General features: G+C 35.6%; 1 protein-coding gene across 2 annotated transcripts in view; it reads left to right on the forward strand.

Moving 5' to 3' along the window:
- STAM (signal transducing adaptor molecule) overlaps nt 1-11,095 on the forward strand; it is a 74,029-nt gene extending 62,934 nt beyond the window's left edge. For both annotated transcript variants that reach the window (XM_003410562.4, XM_023548888.2), the window contains exon 14: nt 7,148-11,095. In XM_003410562.4, coding sequence (XP_003410610.1) covers nt 7,148-7,376 — 229 coding nt within the window. In that variant the 3' untranslated portion in view covers nt 7,377-11,095. The remainder of the gene's footprint in view (nt 1-7,147) is intronic.
- The last annotated feature ends 2,946 nt before the right edge of the window (nt 11,096-14,041 follow it).

Genomic DNA, 14,041 nt, shown 5'->3' on the forward strand with positions numbered 1-14,041 from the left:
GGCGTGCTATAGAGCTGTACCACCTTGTTGCTGTACTCTGGGGGTTTCTCTGTCTGTGCTTCTTGCAGTCACTACATGCAGTCAGTGGTGCAGGGCCTGCGTTGTGTTTTGGTGCCTGAGAACTGCAGATACTGTAGCTATTAACGTCACTTCTTAGGAAACACATGTTTACTTCAACAGGTGCTTTTTGGAGAGCATTTCCTTGAAATATTTAGCCTTTTGGCTAATTCCTATTTATTCTTTAGTTCTTAGCTTAGCTGCCATTTTTGCTAGAAGCCTTTCTTGCCTTCCCATCTCTCTGACATTTCTGCTGCATGCTGTCCTAGAACCCTGTGTCTCCTTCTGCATACTGTGCACTGTTTTTTAATTGCCCTTTTACTTGTCTGTACCTCCATTAACCTGTAATATTCTGAGGGGTGGAACAGTCTCTTTCACTTTTATACAGGCATACCTTGGATATATTCCAAGTTTGGTTCCACACCACCGCAATAAAATGAATATCACGATAAAGTGAGTTATATGAAGTTTTTGGTTTCCCAGTGCATATAAGTTATGTTTACACTGTACTGTAGTCTATTAAGTGTGCAGTAGCATTATGTTTGAAAAACCAATGTACATACCTTAATTAACAAAATACTTTATTGCTAAAATATGTTGACCATCATCTGAGCCTTCAGCGATTTGTAATCTTTTTGCTGGTGAAGGGTATTGCTTTAATGTTGATGGCTGCTGACTGATCGGGGTGGAGGTTGCTGAAGGGTGGGGTGGCTGTGGCAGTTCCTTAAAATAAGACAACAATGAAGTTTGTAGCATGGACTGACTCTTCCTTTCATGAAAGATTTCTCTGTAACATGCAATGCTGTCCGATAGCATTTTACCCACAGTAGAATGTCTATCAGAATTGGAGTCAGTCCTGTCAAACCCTGCCACTGCTTTGGCGGCTAAGTTTATATAATATTCTCAATCTTTTTTTGTCATCTTAATGTTCATAGCATCCTCACCAGGAGTAGATTCCATCTCAAGGAATCACTGTCTTTGCTCATCCATAGGAAGCAACTCCTCGTCCTGAGATTGCAGAAATTCAGTCACATCTTCAGGCTCCGCCTCTAATTCTGTTTCTCTTGCTGTTTTGACCACATCTACAGTTACTTTTTTCACTAAAGTCTTGAACCCTTCAAAGTCATCTCTGAGAGTTGAAATCAACGTCTTCCAAACTCCTGTTGATTTTGACCTCCTTCTATGAATCACAAATGTTCTTACTGGCACCTAGAATGGTGGTGCATCCTTTCCTGAAGGTTTTCAGTTTACTTTGCCCTGATTTGTCAGAAGAGTCACTCTCTATGGCAGTTATAGCCTTATGAGATGTATCTTAAGACTTAAAAGTCAAAATTACTCCTTGATCCATGGGCTGCAGAGTGAGTGTCGTGTTACTAGGCTTGAAAACAACATTCGTCTCCTTGTACATCTCCATCAGAGCTCTTGGGTGACCGGGTGCACTGTCAATGAGCGGTAATATTTTGAAAGGATCTTTTTTTCTGAGCAGTAGTTCTCAACAGTGCGCTTAAAATATTCAGTAATAAACGATGTTGTAAACAGATGTGCTGTCATCCAGGCTTTGTTGTTCCATTTACAGAGCACAGGCAGAGTAGATTTAGCGTAATTCTTAAGGGCCCTAGGATTTTTGGAATGGTGAATGAGTGTTGGCTTCAACTTAAAGTCATCAGGTGCGTTAGACCTTAACGAAGGAGTCAGCCTATCCTTTGAAGCTTTGTGGCCAGGCATTGACTTCTTTATAGCTATGAAAGTCCTGGATAGCATCTTCTTCCAATAGAAGGCTGTTTCGTCTTTATTCAAAATCTGTTGTTTAGTATAGCCACGTTCGTCAGTTATCTTAGCTAGATCTTCTGGATAACTTGCTGCCACTTCTACATCATTACTTGCTGCTTCGTCTTGCACTTTTATGTTATGGAGACGGCTTCTTTCCTTAAACCTCATGAACCAACCTCTGCTAGCTTCAGACTTTTCTTCTGCAGCTTCCTCAGCCTTCACAGAATTGGAGAGAGTTAGGGTATTGCTCTGGATTAGGCTTTGGTTTAAGGGAATGTTCTGGCTGGTTTGATCTTCTATCCAGAGCACTAAAACTTTCTCTATATCAGCAATAAAGCTGTTTCGCTTTCTTATCATTCATGTGTTCACTGAAGTAGCACTTTTAATTTCCTTCAAGAGATTTTCCTTTGCATTCATAACTTGGCTAACTGTTTGGCACAAGAGGCCTAGCTTTCAGCCTGTCTCGGCTTTTGACATGCCATCTTCACTAAGCTTAATCATTTCTAGCTTTTGATTTAAAGTGAGAGACGTGAGACTCTTTCTTTCACTTGAACACTTAGAGGCCTTTGTAGGGTTACTCACTGGCCTAATTCCAATATTTTTGTGTCTCAGGGAATAAGGAGGCCCAAGGAAAGGGAGAAGGAGAGAGATGGGAACAGCTGATCGGTGGTGCAGTCAGAACACATATAACATCAGTTAAGTCTGCTGTTTTATATGGGTGTGGTTCATGGCACCCCAAAACAATTACAATAGTAACAGCAGAGATAACTGATCATAGATCACCATAACAGATACAACAGTAATAAAAAAGTTTGAAATATTGTGAGAATTACCAAAATGTGACACAGAGACATGAAGCTAGCATATGCTGTTAGAAAAATGGTACTGATAGACTTGATCGACGCAGGGTTGCCACAAACCTTCAGTTTGTAAAAAAACGAAATACCTGTGAAGCACAGTAAAGCAAAATGCAATAAAACAAGGTATGCCTATATCTGCACCACGTAGCACAGTGTCTTATACCTGGTAGGAACTCAGTAATGTTTGTCAGATGAATGTTTATGTTCTAAGGATGGATATTACAAGTGCTATATTAGGCCACTGAGATGTGTTCTTTATTCCTTGTGTGAGCTGCACAAAGGCTTTGAGGGAATTAAGAAGAGATCCATAAATATATAATTTATAAATACATACAAGGAAGTGCGTGCATATGTTTTAAGAAATAAGGAGATTGCTGGCAAAGCCAATGTAGGGTGAAAAATCAAATGAGCAGGGTTGGGGCTAGAAGTATATTTGCTGGAGATACGTACTGCATATTTGATTTGAGCTTTCTGGTTACAAATCAGGGTCAGTGAGGATTTTTCTAGGTTGTGGTAGGCAGGTTTTTCTTAATACTCTTCAGTTTATATCTACAAAGCAATTTCTTATCCTTTTATATATAATTTTGGTTCTAGGGTTAACGCTTTTCCAGACTTCTGTTACCCCAGGACAATCTTATTGATAATTGAGGAAGGTGGCAGTAATGGGGTTTCCTATACCTGCTTATGGTGGCAGTGATAGTGCTTTAAGGCAGTCCAGGCTTGTGGACTTGTCTGTGATTTCAGTTTACCTCTGTAGTTGTTGTTGGGTGACCTTGAGTCAGTTTTTGACTCATAGTAATCCCATGTGTTAAACAAATGTTATTGAACATTTAATCTGTACCAGATGCTATGCTAGACATTTGACGTACCAATATGATAGAGTTTCTTAGCTTCAAGAAGCTTACTGGGAAGTAGGGGAAAACAAAGAAAAAGATACGTACTTTATTACAACGTATTAATTACAAATACAAGGTGGTTTGGGAGCCTCAGGGTTTAGGGAAGGTTTCCAATAAAATATGCTAGAATTGCAGTATTTGTTTAGCTGGAGAGGAAAAGTCAGAAAGATTTTCCATTATGAGTAAAAACATGGCAGTATGAAATGGTATGGTACCTGTGGAATGAGCAAAGACAGGAGGGTATGAAATGGCATTGTATGTGCTAGGCAATACACTGTTACTCAAATATTAAAGTATGCAGTGGGAAGGGTGAGAAATACACTTTGAGATATTGACAAGGGTCAAGTAATCAATGGCCCTAGATATCATGTTAAGGAGCTTGGATCTGATCCTAAGAATAATGAGAAAGCCCATCCAAAACCAAACCCAGTGCCGTCGAGTCGATTCCGACTCATAGCAACCCCATACGACAGAGTAGAACTGCCCCATAGAGTTTCTAAGGAGCGCCTGGTGGATTTGAACTGCTGACCCTTTGGTTAGCAGCCGTAGCACTTAACCACTACACCACCAGGGTTTCCAAGAAAGCCCATAAAAAAATAAAGGGCTTTAAATGGCAGTAGGATAGTTGGGACATAGGTGCTAACTTAAAAGCAGGGAAATTAGAACATCAGGCCAGAAATCATGAGTGTCTTAACTGCTATATATAATGATACCAGTATACCAGTTGCCACTGAGTAGAATCTAACTCATGGCGACCCCATATGTTGCAGAGTAAAACTGGTCTCCATAGGGTCTTTGTGGCTGTGACCTTTTGGAAACAAATTGCCAAGCCTTTTTCTGAGGTGCCTCTGGGTGGGTTCGAGCCACCAAACTTCTGGTTGCCAGTCAAGAACTTAAATGTTTACACCACCAAGGGATTCTGTATACGATGATAGTGATGGTAAAAGAGTTATTTAGGAGATGAGCAAATGATTGTATATGGGGGGACATGCTGGGTAGACGTGCAGAGCAGAGATATGAGAGACATTGGATGAATTGCAGGGTTTTGCCTTACGCAGCTGGGTGGATGGTGCAACTGTAAATTGAGATAAGGAATATAGAACAAAGTGGGATGATTACAGTAATAAACCCATTGCCGTTGAGTCAATTCTGACTCATAGCAACACTCTATAGTAATAGCTAAAGTTTATGAGGTGTTTAGTATGTGCCAGGCACTGTGTTACGTGCTTTCCATGTATTTACTCATTTATTCCTGATAATAACGTATGAAGTACCAGCATCAGTTGCCATCAAGTCAGTTATATCTTATGGTAAGTCCACGTGTGTCAGAGTAGAACTGTGCTCCATAGGGTTTTCAATGGCTGATTTTTCAGAAGTAAGTCACCAGGCCTTTCTTCTGAGATCCCTTTGTGTGGACTGGAACCTCCTCCAGCTTTCGTATGGTAGCTGAGCATGTTAACCATTTGTACAACCTAGGGAGTCCTATCTATGACGTAGGTACTAATATCCCCATTTTATAGGTGAAGAAACTGAGGCACAGAGATTGAAGTCCTACTTAGTTAAGATTCGGTACTGTGTGTTCTGGATCTAGAGCTGAGCACTTAGTCTCTAACACTATATTATAGCAATATTATGGTGCGTACTGATGTACAAGAAATTTGGTTTCTTGTAGTACAACTTTATATTTCACAGTGTGGCATATATGGAATGATAATGGGTGATGCCTTTAAACGTTAAAGTGTCATATTAGTTGGTAGAAGGTGGTGGTAAATTTCATCTATTATGATAATTAATTGGTTTAATTTTTGCAAAAGTACAAGAGCATCGAGTTTATCAGCAGTTGGCCTATAAACAGTCTAGCATTTGGGGAAAAAGAGTCTAGAAATAAATACATAGGCATTACTTTGAAAATTCTGGGCAATTGTCTTATGTAGCTTGCTTATTACATTTTTACTGGAAATGTGGAAAAAATAATCTCGGTGTTAAAGCATCCTAGTATTGCTCTTCATATAGCTAACCTAGTGTCTGACACATATTAAAAACTCAAATATTAGGTTAGGAATGAGAAGAGAGAAAGGAGAGATGGTATATAAAGACAAGTCTTTGAAAGTTTTTCTGTAAATGGGAGCAGTGCACAGGTGGAGGGGGCCTTAGATGGGAGCACCGATGGTTGATTAGTTGTAGCAGGAAGAATGAATGGGTATAGGTATAGATAATTGATAAATGTAGTGGGAGTATATATGGAAGACCTCTTTCAGTTTCTATTTTCAGGCAAATAAGAGAGATTATCAGGCTTTCATCTCAACTAGTCCGTGATAATAGCTCTCGTCAGGGATACCAGTGAATTCCGTATTGCCAGATCCATTGGTCATTTCTTAATCCTCCCCTTATACCGTTCAATAGTTGATTGTTCCTCCTTTCTGAAATGCTTTCTTCACTTGGCCGTCACCATTCTCTCATAGTTTTCCTTCTATTTCACTGGCACTGCTTCTCACTGTCCTTTGTCTAGCACCTTTTAATCTTCCTGATTTTGAGTATATGGCCTGCTTTTTTTTCTGTTTGCACTCATTCCCAAGGGATCTCATCCAGCCCACTGACTCTGAATACCCCTTTATATGCTGTTGACACCCTAATTTGTATTTCTAGTGCCAACCTCTCCACTGGACTCCATATTTTATTCGGCCATCTTACCAATTATTCAGTCCCAAAACTTCCAACTTTGGCTACTCTTTCCATTAGCAAATTTTGGTGGCTCTGCCTTCAAAATATATCTAGAATCCGACCCTTTCCTCCATTTCCACCATTACTAAAATGGTTCAAGCCACCTGTCACCTCTCATCTGAACTCTTGTAATAACCTACAGTCAGGTATCCTTGCTTCTATCTTTGTCCTGAGGGTGAGCTTTTTAAAACCTAAATCAGGTAACATTACTCTTCTGCCTAAAACCAACCAATGTCTTTCCATCTCACTCAAAATATAAGCCAGAATCTTTATTATGACCTATAAGGCACTGTATGTTCTAAGGTCCCCTGTCCCCCCCCGCCCCCGTTAATCCTGCCACTTGTACCCTGCTCCCCTTCGCTTTGCTCACATTGCTCCAGCCATCATGGTCTCCTTGCTGTTCCTTGAAGATGCCTAGCATTTTCTCTTCTCAAAGACTACTACTGTACTGTCTTTGCCTTAAATGTGCTTTTCCTAGATAATTGATATGGCTCACTCCCTCACTTTTTTCAGGTCTCTGCTTAAAATGTTGCGTTATCTGAGAGGCCTTTTCCTACCACCCTATATAAATTAGAATCCCTTGCCCCAGGTACTCTTGGCCTTCTCTACCATGCTTTATTTTTCTTCATAGGAGTTATTACTACTTGACATAAATTGTTTGTCTTTTGGACTTTTTTCTCATTCCTAATGGTATCTCAGTATCTAAAATAACACTTTGGGGGATATTATAGACATTTAGTAAGTATTTATTGAATGAATGAGTAATCAGTAGCTTTCTTGTTTGTCTCTAAATGTCTGTATCATTCACCACTTATCTAATTCAATGTTTTTCTCCCTCCACAGTACAATGGTCAGTTCTGTCCAAGGAAATACATATCCCACCCAGGCTTCAGTGTATAGTCCTCCTCCTGCTGCTGCTGTTGCTGCTGACGTCACTCTGTACCAGAATGCAGGAACTAATATGTCCCAGGTGCCAAACTATAGCTTAACGTCATCAACTCTGCCTCAACCAGTAGGCAGTCAACAGCCACCTCCACCGCAGCAGCCATATTCTCAGAAGGCTCTGCTATAGGACTTGGGATTCCTCTTTGTGGCAAATATCTGCTAAGTGCAGCCGACAACATTAGGAGATTCTTTAATATCTTAAGATTTGTCTCTCCTTAGCTTATAGGAATCTATCCTGGTCAACAAATTTAAATATTCATGAAGGTAGAACTCTGTTCAATTTGCACTGACTTTTTAGAGTTCTCCTACCCCCACCTTCCACCCAGAGGAATGAAACTACTTATAACGTTTAATTCCTTTTGAAAGAATTGATCCGATATTGTCTCGTAAAATTACCTGGCTGAAAAAAGTCAAACTTACAAAAAGCTGTTGTGACAAATGTTGTGTACATATATTGATGTATAACTTCATCAGTGGCCATTTTGAATCACACTGTTGATCATGTGAATATATTTAACACTGTTAAATTAATTTGCATTACTGTTTTATTTTAACCATGAATGACTACCGTGTTTCGTAATTTGTGTGAATTTAAGGTAATTACACTCTCCTTTTAAACAGCAAAAGAAGACAGTTGTCACGTATTTACACGAAGGCATTATGTTGTCCGTGTTTTAGTTTCACATTAAACTGAACCTTTTACTAATTGTGAGCTAACATATGTATGGTATGTCTTTCTGCAGTCTCTGCGTACTACTAGCTGTCATCACACCATCGTACAGTAGCTGCGTTTTTGGTGCGGTTATATAGCAAATGGTAACTTTCCTTATTAAACTTTCACATTTTGGCGTTTTATTTCAGGATATTGTGGGACCATGTGATAAACTAAGTAGGATCACGTCTTATTTTTAAGGAAATGTCAATTTACTCTTTCCTAGTTGAACATAGTAATTAGATTTCTAAGCTGTATACTGTGTTTATTGGTGGCAATGACACCAAAGATCGAGGCAACGGAAAGAAATTTTTAAACTGGGAAAGCAAACAAACAAAACATGAATTACACTACATTTTCAAAATCTGTTGTAATCATTTAGGATATAAACAAAATTTTGTTCATCCGTCTTACCTGACTGCTAGTCTTTTAAGTGTGTTTTTAGCACATTGTATCCTTTAATTCTTCATTAAAGTGGGTGTAAGTTGATGTTTCGAAGTAATCTGTATTCCTGACTTTGCTTAGCAGTTTATGTATTTATTGTGATCCTTCAAACTGGATGTTTGGACTTCTCTCTCTCTTTTAAAGTTGATCTAATGAAATCATTTTTGGCTTCCTCTTCAGAAATATTTTTAATTTTAATTTGTTTCCTTTAATCCATATGAAAAATGCTTTCCACTGAGATTTTAACCTTTCTTCTTAAAATATTTATAATTTCCTTGGTTATGTTATACTGTTATTTAACACTTATTTAAATGACTGAAAAATTGAGCAGAGTACTATATTAAATTAATTAACAAATTTTCTACCATAAACAAAAATTTAATTTGTGTTTCTTAAGACAGGGGATTTTTTTTTTTTAAGACTGTTGTAAACAGGTATCTTGTTTGCTTTTTGACAAATGATTTCATCTTCGGCAAGAAATCTCCTTAATGGTGACTAATTTTGTAGGTTCAAATGTAGAGCACCATCTTCAATTTAAGTGTTTTACTCTAGTGTTATATATTCCTGAGTTTGGGGTGTATTGCCCTCAAATAGAAATTTTAAAATTTGAATCCAAACTTCATATTGTTTAAATTATTAGTAATTTATTTTCTGATAAAGATTGGAAAGCGTTGCAGTCTTTTTCCTTACAATTTGAATATTTTAGCTCAACCGATAGACTTCTTCCCAATTTGTATTGTATTTCCCTTTGTCTTTTGATAAATTCTGGTTTACCAGTGTCAGATGAGTCATTTTCCTTTTTAATTTTGATATCTTTCATGCTATAAAATCAATTACAAATTTTTGAGTACATCTTTTGCCCCATAAAAGTCAAAGTATGATAAAATGAAAAAAAAAAAAATTTACCCTTACTACAAAGTATATACATTTTTCTTTACCTATTACATTTTTTTTTTATTATTACATTACTCAGTTGAAAGTTTAGATGATGAATACTTAAAACTGATACTATATTATTTTGTGCCTTTCATTTAATAAGAATGAAAATACCAGGTGGAAAGATTCCAATAAAATTTTTCCAATGACATGGCAAATATGGAAACAGGAAAGGACCATTTAGGAGTTCAAATTATTTTTTCCTGAAACCTGTATGTGTTGCACTTTTAAGAAATCTTTTCTTTAAAATATAGCTGTCCCTAATTTGAAGGAATAAAATTATTTATAAATTGAGCTAACTATAATGTGAATTTTTGTGAAGCAAATTTTATTTCCCAGTTTATTTCCTTTATAAAGTTGCAAGTTTGTTTCTATAAAACAATGACATCCAAATGAAAAAACATTGATCCAGTTACTGCCTAGTGTAAATAGCGGATAGATTCCACAGCCAGTTGTATGTTGTATCAGTTTCTTAAACCTACTAGGAGTCTTTGTAGTATGTACTTAATACGAATTTATAGTCTTTTCTAACTCTGTGGTCGTTCTTCACTGTTATCTGTCTCCCCTGCTCAGTGAGGGACCTTCTTATGTACATAGAGGTTTTCTTATTATTAAAAACTTTTGCAACTTTGATTTTATACTTCTTAATTTTTGTATTTAAATGCTTAATAGACCATTATAATTGTTTTGTGATAGATACAGCTTTCATATATGACATATGTTTCATTCAACTTGAAAATATCTTTAGTTCAAAGCTTCAAGTTATATAAGACAAATTAATGCCCTATAAATGCAACTACAAAAATTATATAAATTCTCTAAAATGAGGTCCATTGGCATAATTGGTCAGTTTTTCATGTTCTTAATATGTTAAAATCACTATTTTCTTTTCCTCATCTGTTTTCTTTGTTTACTTACTAGTTATACAAATAATTATAACTTCTGTCTATATCACTTTTTAAATATATAATAACCAAAATATAGTTTAAAATTTTCACTCTAGTCTCATTTTTCTTTTTCTTTTATTTGATTTGCCTTTTTAGTAGATTAACTGTTTGAACCCCTTAGAATAAAATATATAGAATCTTACCTGGGAATGTTTTCTCAAAGGCCTTATATTCAGTTCTCTTTTATTTTAGTATTATGATACAATTACCTATATATTATTTTCTATACTATTTATAATTTTTTCCTGATGACATTCCAGAGCATTTTTAAATCTTGTTATTTAAAATCTTCTATTTCGCTGCTGAACAAAGTTTAACATTTTATTGGTGATAACTTGTAGTCTTAGTGTAATTCACTGATTTTCTGACTCCCTAGCTTCAGATAACACTTTCCACTGCTGTCATTGTGTGTTTGCTGCTTCTTTTAGACTCATAGAAGTTCTAATGAGTATTATATATGAAATTCTTAAGAGTCAATAAGCCACTAGATAAAAGCTAAAGGGGCTGATTTTAATGCTCTTTGGTGCCTGGAGACTTTTAAAAAAATACGTTTGTTTTATAAAAGAGTAGCATCAACTTTTTCATCAGATGTCTTGATCAGTAACAGATTTTTTGGTATATAGCCTCAGCATATGTATGTGTATTTATGAATTGTACAAGTTCTACTGTACGAATACATGTTATATATTATAAAACACACCAAAAATAGAACCCTTAAAGGGGTGAGAGAAAAAAACGTTAATGGAAACTCTGATTTTTTTTTTCTGTATCTCAGTGGATCATTTTGTTTATGCCCTGCGATGCGTGCACCCAATTTGGAGACCACCCGTTTAGAGGTTAAGAATAAACAGGGAAGGGCAGTAAGCTATTATTTACTTTTTGTTACTTATTCATCTTTAAAAATTTGTGCTAAAATATTTTTTGATTTAAGTACATTGTTTTGTTTTGCTATTATTTAGTAAATAAGCAATTTTCTTTCATATATTCTTCAAACCTTTAGTGGTCTTCTGTGAGATCGTTATTTCTTAAAAGGTAATATTGGCATATCATCATCTTTGGCTATTTGTTATTACAGATAGTAACCACACTAACTGTAATGTCTTTTTTTTTTGTTTTGTTTTATTGAATTTGATTTTGAAACCAAATATACTGTGTGTTTTACCAAGCTGATTGTAATTTACGGATCATCTGATTTACTTCTGAATGTTTATGTCTTAGTTTTTTGTGTGTGTATTTTTAAAGCAGATAGTGTGGAGATGATGTCTTGAAATTGTTAACTTTATTCGTATTGGTGATTCACCTTTACACTGGTTAGCTCTGTCTTTAACATATCTCAAAACTTATTAAATTGGCACCTTGAAGTAAATATCTGACACCATTAAGTGACACTTTCCCCACAAACTTATGTTGAGAATTTTTTAATTTACAGAAAGATTGAACACTCAAATACTGTTCGCCTGGATTTACTAATTGTTAATGTTTTGCCACATTAGTTTTATCTCTTTATGTATGTTTGTATGTGTGTATATAGTTGTGTATATATGTGTATACACGCAGGTACTTTTTTGTGTGAATATTTGTAAGTCACAGTCATTGTAAACTATACTCCGAAGTACTTCATCATGCATCTTGTGAGGATAAGAACATCCTCCTACGTAACCTAAACCATTATCACGTTTAAGAAAATTAAGTATAATTCTATAATATCATTGTTGTCAGTTGTTCCCCAAGCTATCTTTCATAGACTTTTGTTTTTAAATGCAGGAACCATTCAAGAAACACACCACATATTTTATATTGTTTTATTAATCTGGAAGAGTTTCCTTGGTCTTTTTTCCCCCCATGACATTGACTTTTAAAAGATCTATGCCAGCTGTCCCATAGACTCCACATCCTAGATATACCTGATTGTGTCTTTATAGTCTCATTTAACTTGATGCTCATTCCAGTTACTCTTATTATTTATTCTTTAAATAATTAGAATCAGAACCATATGATCTATGGTTAAAAGAACTAAGTCAAACTAAAAATTTCAGAAGCTGCACATATAAATGAGCATGGTTAACCTGATAGCGTAGTTACTCTTCAGAGCAGACTTTATACACTAAGGCTATCAACACTAGCATAGCTCTGTAATTTTTGTTCTTCATTTCAGATTGCACTCAGTCACTGAAGAAAATTTGTGCCTTTAAAAAAAATAAGTAGCCCTCCTTCCCTTTTCCCCTTTCAAGCCCAAATCAGCTTTATTCAGCTTGTTCACCCAGCTAACTCATTCACTCTGGATGACTTTTAGATATTTTTAGAAATTTTATCAATAATTATAGATCTGTGTTTTAGAATGCATAAATTTTGTCATGTTTGTTTTAAAAGACTTCTCATTACCTATTAAGATGTTCAAATCACTGAAGAGGAGGGAAAGTTCTTTCTTTTTAAAAGTTCCAATTGTTATTTTGTGTGTGTGTTTTATTGTGGTAAATATGTATATCACAAATCATTTGCCAGTTCAACATTTTTTATAAATTCAGTGACATTGATTATGCTCATCATGTTGCCAACTGTCATCACTATTTGTTTTCAGAATAATCCACCACCATTAACAGAAATTCAGTGCCCTCCTCCCTACACCCCTGGTAACCACTAATAAACTTGGTCTGTATACATTTGCCTGTTTCCTATAAATTGGATCATACAACATTTGTCCTTTTGTGTCTGACTTGTTTCACTGAGCATAATGTTTTCAGGATTCATCTATGTTGTGGCATGTATCAGGACTTCTTTTTATGGCTGATTAATATTGTATGTTATGTACCACATTTTGTTTATTATGATGGACATTTAGGGTGTTTTCCCTTTTGGCCATTGTGAAAAGTGCCACAATGAACATTGGTGTACAAATTTCTGTTTGTGTTCCTGCTTTCAATTCTTAAGGGCATATACATAGGATTGGGATTACAGGGTCATATGGTACTTCTATGTTTAACATTTTGAAGAACCTTCAAACTGTTTTCCACAGGGGCTGTACCATTTTGCATTTCCACCAGCAATGGATTAGGGTTTCTAATTGTTACTCATTTTCATCAAGTTGGTTACTGAATTGCAAGCTGGTCACTAAATTGCAGGTTACAATAATATACATTCTCAGATTATTAAATAGCTAGTTTAGAACCTTAAATTATTTCAGTTGGTAAATGACTTTTTAAAAAGAAGAGTAAACATTTGTAATCATTGTTTCTGTGGCAGGATATATGAGATTTCTGAACTGTAGGATCATTACATATCTTGTTACTTTTGAGGAAAGGTGTATGAATGGTTGAGAATGTTTTCAATTAAATTGATTATATATGATACTGGTCTGTTAAGATGCTAAATAGGAAAATGTATGTAAAAAGTCCATATGATGTGGTTATTCAGAGTCAAAAACAGAAAAAAAAATATACCTATATACTATTTTGGATTCGATGTAAGCATCTTTGTTAGTCTGTGATTTGAAAATGTAATGATACCACACTATAAAGGAGTTGCTCAAAATGACTAAAGAAGTTGTAACCAAGAATATAGATAAATTCACTTGATACCAAAGAGGCTTCATTATAACAAGTTCATTTTTAAAAATGGTAGGTGGCACATGATAAATATTTTCAGTAATTTTCATTGTAAAGCTATCATAGTTTATGACCATATGGATTTCTTGTAAAGGAAGTAACTGAATTCTGATGGTGTTTTAGGTGAGGAGAAGAGTAGGAACTAAATGTT

Source organism: Loxodonta africana, chromosome 4, assembly GCF_030014295.1.
Source record: "Loxodonta africana isolate mLoxAfr1 chromosome 4, mLoxAfr1.hap2, whole genome shotgun sequence".
Taxonomy (NCBI): Eukaryota; Metazoa; Chordata; class Mammalia; order Proboscidea; family Elephantidae; genus Loxodonta; species Loxodonta africana.